This window comes from Rattus rattus, chromosome 7 (genome assembly GCF_011064425.1).
Source record: "Rattus rattus isolate New Zealand chromosome 7, Rrattus_CSIRO_v1, whole genome shotgun sequence".
NCBI classification, from domain to species: domain Eukaryota; kingdom Metazoa; phylum Chordata; class Mammalia; order Rodentia; family Muridae; genus Rattus; species Rattus rattus.
In genome coordinates this window covers 88,507,805-88,518,845 of record NC_046160.1, presented here as the reverse complement: position 1 = coordinate 88,518,845, position 11,041 = coordinate 88,507,805, and the positions used below count along the sequence as shown (strand labels likewise).

At 39.7% G+C, this 11,041-nt stretch overlaps 1 protein-coding gene across 1 annotated transcript in view; it reads right to left on the bottom strand.

Annotated features, from left to right (window-relative positions):
* Positions 1-275: 275 nt before the first annotated feature.
* The window catches only part of Syt16 (synaptotagmin 16), a 30,804-nt gene continuing 20,038 nt past the window's right edge, over positions 276-11,041 (bottom strand). Inside the window, exon 5 of the mRNA XM_032909127.1 lies at positions 276-1,559. Coding sequence (XP_032765018.1) covers positions 1,246-1,559 — 314 coding nt within the window. The 3' untranslated portion in view covers positions 276-1,245. The remainder of the gene's footprint in view (positions 1,560-11,041) is intronic.

The following is an 11,041-nucleotide window of genomic DNA, read 5'->3' as shown; positions in this document are numbered from 1 at the left end:
GTAAAAGACACCAAGACTCAGATCTCAGAGCTGGGAATAGAGACAATTAAAGTGGCTGCATAAGTGTGTGCGAACCACTCATAAGCAAAGCCTCGTGCCCAGACCCAGGCTAGGCCGGTGCTGGGGACTAAACGGTGTGCCCACAGACAAGAATTCACTCATACATTTTGTTGCACACGTAAGAAATATCAGTGCTGGGTCCTTTAAATGACCCAAGGATTCAGTGTTACTCCACACCAAACGACAATATTCCTTCACTCAGAAGATTTCACATGTTCACTCGTGAAAGTCAATCAAATCAGTATTTATTGAGATCCACTGTATGCATCTTTCTATGTTCTATTAGCAAGGTACAGAGCATAAAGACGAATGTGGCTGGCATGCAGAAGTACATTAAAAAAATACATGTGAGAGTCAGTACAATTATCTATAGAAAAGGTCTAATCCAAATGAATGACAGGTTCTGAAACATCAAGAAAGCCAAGGCTTAAATTATCTTCTAGGTTTTCCTCTTCTTCTTTGGGTACCAATTTGATAAGAAAGCACAAAAATCCTTGACTTTGGAAATCTTAAATATTCAAAAAGAGACAGGTCAGATAACAGTCATTTTTTTAACTGCTTTAGAGCTCTAAGATGATTTGTCTACCCCAATTCTTTTAGAAATCGTGATATCTAATTGAGATAAAAAGAGACATTTCATGAATACAAATTTATTTTACACCACAAATTTATAGCAATTGCCTTTTAAATAAACAGGGCTTTTTTTTTTTCATAAAGAGAATAGGGGTGGCAGAGGCCTGTGGTTGGTTACGTCCTTCCGTAACGCTCAGCATCTGATTCATTTCTGTTTTGGAATTTTGAACACTGAGAAGAGTCTGATTCATACACCTCAGTGATGGAAAACAGTAACGTTTACAGCTCCTTTGAAATCTCAGGCTATTCTCCCAGCAAAAAGAGACAGCAGGAGGAAGCTGAACCACATAGTGCGAACCAAAACACAATCATCCATTAGCACAAGTTGTGATATAGCCAGTGGTCTCAACTAGACACCATTGCCCGTACTGTGTATGTAGGTTTCCTTTCACGACAACATTTAAACTCAGATCGAACCTTTGAGATGGTCCCATGCCACGGAATGACCCAAGATTAGTAAAATTCTCCATTTGAAAGCTCCTCCACCTGCCGTGATCTGACTTGGTGTTAGATAAGCAAGGCTGGCGTAGCACGCGAACGCTGTTGATAAACCTAGGATTCCAGCAGTGTATGCCACCTGCAGATCTGCTGGCTTTTGCTTTCCTTCATTTCGTCCCAGTGCTCCTGCTCCTCCTCCCCACTGCTGTTCTGGCCCAGAGCAATCCAGCCAATCATCTCTTTACGCTTCATTGTGCGTCTGCTATAAATGGAAATCATCAAGGTAACATCCGAGAGCTGGAAGAGGGCCACCTGGAAGACGAAGGTCTCTTTATAGACGGGGTTGGGCTGGCCACGCCGAATGGACGTCTTGCAGCGGGACATCTCTTGACCCACACAGTTGAGGAGGAAGAGCTTTCCATAAGTATCTACAGGAAAAGCAGACAAGAGCAGGATGAGAAACTATCAGGGCTTTGCAATAAGTCGTAATCTTTACACTGACTTCAAATTTCTCCACTGGTCTTTGCTGCTGAACCACCACATCTCGCATAGGTTATTAAGGAAAAACCGTTGCCTTACGTCTGTTGTTTCGTACAGCTCACCGTCTGGCACACTGCTGAAGTTCATTAGAACCTCTCTTTGTGCAGAGTATGCATGGAGGTGCCCAGGCACATGTGCCATAGGAGCCGTGTGAACTCAGAGAAAGTCATGATTTGTATGTCGGGTATGCATTCTTTTCTCCATGTGTAGGACATACTTCTATAGTCAAATTATTGTTTTATGCCTTGGCTGAAGTGTATCTTCTCTTCTTAGTCACCATGTAGTCTACCCATTCTCTGGACCATCTCATGTTGGAACTCTGGCCACAAGCTTCATGCACTCTGCCAGTATCCTGATATCCCAGAGGCCAACCACCTTCCCCTAATGTCTCCCATCACAGTTGGATTTGTACAATACTTTCTCCAGAATCCCTGCTGACTCCATCTCCATTAGCACCTCATTTGACCCTACCCCAGCATGCGTCATCACTGTGCGGTTTCTTGTCTGCAAGCTGCCAGTCCCTCAAAGGAAAAGAGAAGGGGTGCCTCGCTTGGCACAGAACCCCCATGCCTGGCCTAGTACCTGATGGGGGTGGGGAGAAGGCTAGACTTTCAACAACAATTTTATGATGAATATTCATCACCAGACAGAGAGTTAAACCTTTTTTTTTCTTTCGATCTTCTCTTATTTTCAAACAAGAAACTCAAGCAAAACCACCCATTTTAAGACCCCTATACTAAAATACTATGAAGTACTGACTAATTCCTATTTTTAGTTGCCAAAAGGAAAAGAAGGCATCTAAATTTTATTAACTTCATCTCCTTTGGCTAAAATTTCTGAATGACTCGTTACAAAGAAAATTATCCCCACAAATATATGTTATTAAAATCACTTCATTGATAATTTTTGGACTTATAACAGGAAGCTTTGCTTCTAACTTAGATGCATGATACCGTTAAAAAAAATTGAATCAAAATGTTTAGGTGTTGTCTAAGTTGCCTCAGTCTGTATTCTGTGTTCAGTGCAGGCAGACGCCTTGCGTTTGCAGCTCGCTTCCCCAGCTAACCAGCAGTCAAACTTTTCAAAAGCGTAAACCCAGATCTCTGTAATTTCCTCTCAGAGCATTGTGAGGTAGGAAGCGAATTACAACCTAGGGCTCTCTTTGTACGTTGATCTTTTTTCTATTCCGGGTTGATGTGTTATTTTATGCACTTATCTGCTGAGAAACACAAGGTGTGAGATTGCACTTCAGGTGTGAAAACACTTCTCTGTCTCAGAAACAGGGCTCCCCACTCCTCAAACTGTTCCAGGGAAAAGCTGTCAACAGACCCACAATGGGAATGAGCCTGCGTCTGCAGCTGCACAGCAACAACCTGTACAGGGAGCCTGGTACGAGAGCTCACTGCAGGCGTTGATCGGCTCAGGCGATTCTGCCAGTTAGAGCAGCGGGGATGGCGTTAATCTTCAAACAAAGACTTGTTCATTTTTGCAAAGGAAACTCTGAACTTTAGCCTGTCTCAGGATAGATCTCTAATTACAAGAAAGGCCACCTACCACTAACATCACCACTGACTATGCAACATAGGCACATGGCATGGAAAGAAGGCCATTTTATAAGCAATACAACACAAGAACATCCAACCAAAGGAAGAGGCGCTGTCCAGTTAAAAGGGGAAGCTTTCATCAGCCTGACCAGGAATTCCTGCCTGAGCGAAACTGGCAGACACACAGCCAGAGTCTTCTAGGATCCCACAACAGACTCCAATGCACCAGTGAGACTGAGTAGAGAAAGAGTCCAGTTAGCCAAACATCCAACTTGAATGAGCCCTACTTTATTTCTATTTTATTTCTTTAGAAATGGGTCACAGAAGCTATAAAACAACCTTGGGCAAAAATTGATCTTATGAAGATTCTGAAATCTTTACAGTATCTTTAGTAGCTCAGACCCATCATCAAAGGCTAAATGGGTCAAAATCCCTCCACAGTTCAATGACTCGTCTCGTCATTTTTCTCATGGCATAAGGAAAATGCCACATATGCCCTAACACCTTGGATGTTTAAAGAGAAGCATGCATCTAAGTTAGAAATTGTACTTAGTTAACTAAAGTCTGAAATGGTCAATGAAGTGGGTCTGGTAATATATTTTACTTTATTTATAACAGCTAACAACTCCAACCTATCAAGACGCAAAAGTATGTCATTTACAGCATAGAAGGCATTACCCCAAAGAAATAAAGAAGTCACAGAAAAAGGCCATTAAAAAGACTTGCCCATTCATAACCCATACTCGAGTAACTACTGCAGAATGAGCCTCTAAGGATGCTGTACCAACTAGTGCACAGTGTGCCTTCAACAGATGTTCTACCAACTACTACAGGGTGAGCCTCTAGAACAGGGGACTGTGTGCCTAAATATCCGGGACACAGGTCAAGTGAAAGAAAGTTGGCCATTGAAGTCTGTTCCTTTTTAGTATATTAATACTTATAAAACATTTTAAAGACATAGAAGAAATAGAAACTAATACCACTTGTTCCCATTTGAGATCTTTAGCAATTTTCACATTTGCTACTGATATTTTCTGAGTTTTGTTTGCCTTTTAAGAAATAGGGGGTGGGGTTTTAAGAAAAAAAAGAAAAGAAAGGAAGAAATAGGAAGTTGGGTATAATGGCTCACATGTGTAATTCCAGCACATGAGAGGCTGAGGCAGAAGGGTTGTTATGAGTTTGAAGCTAGACAGGACTTCCATAGCCTGGACTTACTCAGCTATATAGTAAAACTGTCTCAAAACAAACCAAGTAGCCATACTGACAACTCTTAAGCAGCCCTCTTTGGCACGTTCAACTTCTATAGTTTATCATTTCCATGTGTGTTTATAGATCTTCACCACATGTAAACCAAAGAAATCAAAAATATATTTGATGGTGTTTTTGTGCATTAACATATTTATCACTCTGGTGTACATATTCCAAAATCATATTTTTTGGTAGCCATGCAGCAGTTTAATGATGAAAAAATATTAATATTTGTTATACAGCAGAAATACATTGTCAACCAGAAGCACACAAACATCTTTAGATGAAAACCTGTAAACGATTACCATGACAAACGACTTCAGTGGAGGGTCCTTGGCTAACCAAGGGCTCTGCTGAGCTTGCAGTCCCATATGCTACACTCTGAAGATGTGTTATAATAGGACATACTTTAGAGAGAGGGCTCATATACTTGGGGAACACAAATGCAATTAGCATATAACATAGCCATTGACAACCAGTACTTTTTCACTCAACATTAAATTTTTAAATAGTATCTCTATACGTGTGAGACAGACGACAGACACATTTGTTTTCCATATGTATTGTTCTGATGTATTAATGAATGTCAGCTTCTTTATCCATTTTCATAAAGGATATTTGTTTGTAACATCCAAGAAACACAAAGGCTCCCACAAATGTTTTTCTCTATGTGTACTGAACTGGTAGTCAACAGTCTCTCTCAGAGATGTGAGTGGATGTCTGTGGTCTTTGAAATTCTAGATATGAAATCTTTGCTACTTGTATTCGCTGACATATTTTCTCCCTGTCAGTGGCTTCCCTTCTTGCTGTGTTTAAAGTGACTTTCATAGTCTTGTAAAATTTATTTGGAAGTTTATAAATATCTTTCTTCTCAGGGACTCTTTATTATTTATTTATTTATTTATTTATTTATTTATTTATTTATTTATTTTTACAACTAAAGCACCCTACCCAAGTCCACACTCTCTTAGTTTCCTCTATGACTTCTAATTTTCTCCTTGGATGTTTAACCTGGCTGAGATTAATACTTTGGCAGGAGATAAAGAGCTAATTGTGTTTTCTATATGAGAAGGAGTAGTCAGTAAATTATTATCCAGTACGGCCCATGACCATGGCCAGTCAGTCTTCAGGACTTATCTGATAATCTTTATTAGCGTCATGTCAAAATATGTCTTGCTGTTTTAGGTAATCTCTATGTTATGTTCAAAGTGTGGTTTTATGCTTTATATAGAATGGCCCCTTTGTCATCTTTAAAATATGATTTTTTTTAGTTACTTTAAGTTTTTACCTTGTTTTAATTGCTAAATTGCACATGGATTTCAAAACCACCCTGTCAAATTTTTTTTAAAAATGTATATGGTTAGAGGCCAATGAGATGGCTCGAGGGATGCAGGTGCTTTTACCAAGCCTGACATTATGATTTTAATTCCCCAAAACACACATGGTGGAAGGGAGAACAAATTCCCTTAAGTTTTATTCTCTCTCTCTCTCTCTCTCTCTCTCTCTCTCTCTCTCTCTCTCTCTCTCTCACACACACACACACACACACACACACACTACTCCACAACACTCACACAATTAAAATATAATTTAAGAATTTTAAAAACTGTTGGAATTTGAACTGGAACGGTACTAGAAATATAAACAAATACAGAAAAAGCTAATGCTTATAACAATATAGACTATCTTCATCGATGAACATAGTATATCGATCAACTTATCCACTTAGTTTCCCTCTGTTGTTTCTTTTCCCAAATGATTTGCCATTCCTTTTATAATCTTCCCACTTGCCCATGATTAAAGTTATCCTCTGGTATTGTGGATGATGTATTGCCATTATAATGCTAATATTCTTAAATTTTATTTATTAATTGGTGCTGATATATTTGAATACAACTGATTTAATGAAAGTATTATTCTAAATTCATACAAATTTGTAGATATCCTTGTGTTTTGATGCAGGCAATAGGACTTTCTATATAGAATGTTAGTTTCATTTCTTCCTTTCAAGTTTTACCTATTTTGTTGCTATGTCTTATGATGTTAAACTACCTGGAATGTTACTGTCAAGTTAAGAAAGTTCCCTCTGGACCACATATTACTAGGTGCACATCTTTCTAAGATCTCTCCTGTACCAAAGAAACATAAATCCCTAAACTAAATTCCCCTAAATTTCTTGCCAGTCTAATCCCAGTTAATGAACACTACCCACAAGAGATCACCACGTCGAAGAAAAGGGAAAATATAGGCATTGGTAGTGGACACAGGAGAGTCTTGTCCATTGTGTTCAGAACTCCTGAGAAAGTTTATATGTGTACACAAAACAGTCCCAGGACGTCTAGAAACAATTTTCCTGATAATTATCCTCTAGCCTTCCAGTGCCTGATCTTAATAATAAAATTCTCTGACACACTGGGCCTAGATAGATATTGGACCTAGAAAGTTCAGACCTTTCAGTATTTGAAAATCCAGGTGTTTTACATCTCCAAACAGTAAAAGGTAAAATTGTAAAATATTTGTAAAACAAAGCCCTATTAAAGGTTGACAGGGGAATACTAATCTATGTTGAATATCAAATTAAGGTTGTAGCCTTGCGGCCATTTTGAATTGGCTGGACCATGTGACTAAGTTCTTACCAATGGTATATGAGCAGCACTGTCCTCTCCAGTCATATCTACAGACAGCCTCTCCCACTCAAATACAATCTCTTGCACTGTCTCTCCCCCACCCTCAGAGAAATATGTATTTCTGACTCATTAAATAAAAAAGAAGTCTATGGCCCTTAGTCAGAGCTTAAAGGGAAATCATGTGACCCCATTTAGACTGTGTGGGAAAGATGCTTTTAGCATGTTAAGGTGTCGAGACAGTAGGGTCCATCTGTTACAGCATCACGGGCTAATATAATTAACACATCTTATACATCTCATGGGTTATTTTATTCATTAATAAATTGTGCATTTCATCAGATGCTTATGTTAAAATCTATTGATATAATAATATTTTTCAAAAACTCTGCCAAAAATCTATTTGCATCTGGTATAATCAGCCATGCTTTCTCATGAACGAGTTAATCCCCTCACCTTCTATATCATGAAGCTAGACGAGAAGAGAGTAAGGAAGGAGAATGGGGATGGGGGCACAGAGAGGCACATAAGAATATATATAAGCTTATATCCGTTTATGTGCTAATTTTATTCTTGTGTGTTTATTGTTATTGTTGATGTTTTATTTATCTTACTATTTTGGTTTGGGCTGCTTACTTTATATTTCCTAGACATGTAAAATTATTTATCTATTTTACATCCAATGAATTGAATTTTATTTATTCTTATAATTCTCTATGTGGGGTTTTATCATGAACCATAATTTGTTATCGAAAATTAATAGTTCTCCTTTCCCACTTTCCTAAATTTCTAAATTTTAATAAGCTTTTAGAGAATATTAAGTTTTTAAAAGCAAAATTTATCAGAAGGCTGGGAAGATCTGCATATAGTCCCTGATTCCACAAGCCTTGGCCTCCAAAGGTCTCCATGTTGATTGCTGTCCATGACATCAATATAAACAGCCAACTCTTGTATGGACTATTAACCTAGCTTTATGATACCCTCTGATATCTTTGTAACACATTTTCTCAGTATTTAGAACTTGAAAAGCAATCCCGAGGAAAAAGAACAATCCTCACCATAACAGATATTGTTTTGCTCTAAGAATCATAGTCAGAACAACAGCAGGGAGTACAGAGCCAGGAGTGGAATAGAGGACCCTGCTATGAACCCATGCAGCTACAGCCACATGACTGTCGACAAAGATGCGAAACATGTATTATAGAAAACACGGACTTTTCTGACAAATAGTACTGGAGAAGCTGGAAATCTCCGTGTGCAGAAGAATGAAGCTGGATCCCTGTCTTTCACATTGTACAAAAATAAACTTGAAATGGATCAAAGACCTTAATGTGAGACTCTGCTCATGCTTGGGGAAAACATGGCAGGATATAGGTTCAGGGAGAAACTTTCATAAAAAGGACTTCAATAGCCCAGGAAACAAACCCCAGAGCTGACGAATGAGATTCCATAAAATCGCATTGATTTTGTACAGCAAAGGCAACAGCCAGACGAAGAGGCAGCCTTCAGAATGGAGGAAAACCATCACCAGCTACACGTCTGGCGGAGGAGTAACTAAAGTACCCAAAGAACTCAATGAAATAGTGAGAAACCAAACAACGCAATCAATAAGTGAGCTAATGGAACGAGCAGGCAGCGCCTGAAAGACGAAGTACGAATGACGAATGGGCACATTAAAAGTGTTCAACAGATTTAGCCATCGGGAAAATGCAAATTAAAACTATATTGAGACTCCATGTCACCCCATTCAGAACGGCTGTCATCGGGAAAACAAACAATAGATGCTGCGGGGAAAGGAGAATCTCCGTACACTGCTGGCAGGGATGCGAGCCGAGACAGCCATTATGGCGATCGGGATGGACACTAAAAATAGTCCGTCCATACAGCCCAGGCACGTGACTGGAGGGGTTGGGTTCGGTTCGCCTCAGAAACACTTGCACGCCATGTTTACTGCAAGACTGTTCGCAAGAGCTCAGCTAAAGGGGAAAACGTATCTATAAATAATGGGTTTTACACCACCATAAAGAATGAAATGACGCTGTTCACAGAAAGAAGAAAGGTTGTGACTGGAAATCATCCTCTTTACGCAAAACAAGCCAGACTCAGAAAGACAAATACCGCCATTTTTCATTTGTGGATCTTAGATTTTTCTGTAAACAGGAAAACATCTGTGTGTGTGTGTGTGTGTGTGTGTGTGTGTGTGTGTGTGTGTGTGTGTTTCTTGAAAGTAGAAGTGGAAAGGTCTAGGAGGAAGGGGGGAGGGGAGGAGAGGAGGGCATGAGTTAGCGTTGAATGTGCTTTGAATGCAAGGCTTTGTTCTGGAGTTAGGTGTTGGTGACCGTCTCACCGTCCTTCCTCTTCAGTCCCACAGAGCAGTGGTTAAGATGGTAGGTTTATTTTAATTATATATTCATTGCAGTTATAATGGGCTTCATAAAGACGCTTTCATGCGAGTATGCCCTGTACCTCAGCAAACTGAGTCTTAACATCTTTGTCAAAAAAGAAAAAAAAAATCGAGTCTATCTGATCATCTCTTAAGCAAATGAAGACCTTAGAACTGTTTGATTTCTAGCTCTTTCTCATCCTTGAGTTACATCCGCACAGGCTTAGGCTTCCATTCTTTGCGTTCCAACACTGGTTGTGTTTACCACTGCTCCCAACACAGTCCAGCAGGCTCACACTCATTCACAGATTCGTCGACTCCTTCCTTTACTGCTCCTTCCTGAATCCATTCCATCCTTCTAATTTCTCTTTCTTTCTCCCTGACATACTTTATTTAGCATTCTGTCGATGATTAAACCCTTCCGATTTTCAAGACAAATGTCCGTTTCTTCCTCTGTTCACAGAACAAGCTGACATGTTGAGTACTTACCTTGTGAGGCTTTAGTATTGGCTGTGTGGTTGAGAGGGGAATCTCCTCAGTGAGTGTACCCTCATGCTTCGATCAGTCAGCAGGGGTTTAAAGTGTCTTCATTCAGAGGTAATGGACAAACCTCAATCGCTGTCTTTTTTCCCTACTGCTTTTAAGATTTTTTTCTTTAGACTAAGCTCGTGTGTCTCTGGCTGGTCTGAACCTGCCATGTGTGTGACATCAGACGATATGTCATCCTCCACTCGAGTATACATTCCATCATTCCTGATCGATGCTGCCCGGAGGACTGAACTCGGGACTCTGTGCATGCTGGGCAAACATTCTGCCAGCTTGATCCACCTTTTAATAGTTTCTGACTCTGATTGCTGTGATAACTAAGTGGATTTCTAGAAAAAGAAAAATTATGCATATGTGTGATGCGGTATGTTAGTGCCATATCTCAACCTTCATAAGAACGGTGGTGGTGCAGAAGCCTCCAGTCTCAGAACTCCAGAGCAGAAGCAGATGAATCCCTGAGTTAGAGGGCAGCCTGGTCTACAGAGTAAGTTCCGGGATAGCCAGTGCTACACACAGAAATCCTGTCTTGAAAAACCAAAACAGATAGATAGATAGATAGATAGATAGATAGATAGATAGATAGATAGATAGATACATAGATAGATAGATAGATAGATAGATAGATAGATGATAAATAGGATAGATAGATAAGTGAACAGTTGAATGAATGAATGAATGAATGAATGAATGAATGAATGAATGACCAACCATTATTACAAGTACACAGTGGCTACTAAAACACTATTCGACTGAAATGGTTCTAAAAGAAGGCCCATGTCCCATGCCTACCCATGTTTGTTGACTCCTTCTTCCGTGTTCCATTCGTGTACTGTGCTATCAGCTTTCGATTACTCTTCATAGCAAACAAGAGGCAGCTCTGATTTGCTTTTGTTTCCCTTTCCTCTCCTCCGCTATTGTGGCTGCCTAACAAGGTTAACACACTGCTGCTGGTAAGTGCTGTAATTATCACGTGTGACTAATCATGGGCACGCTGAGAAGCTGGGGAACTTGCTGGCTTTAACTGG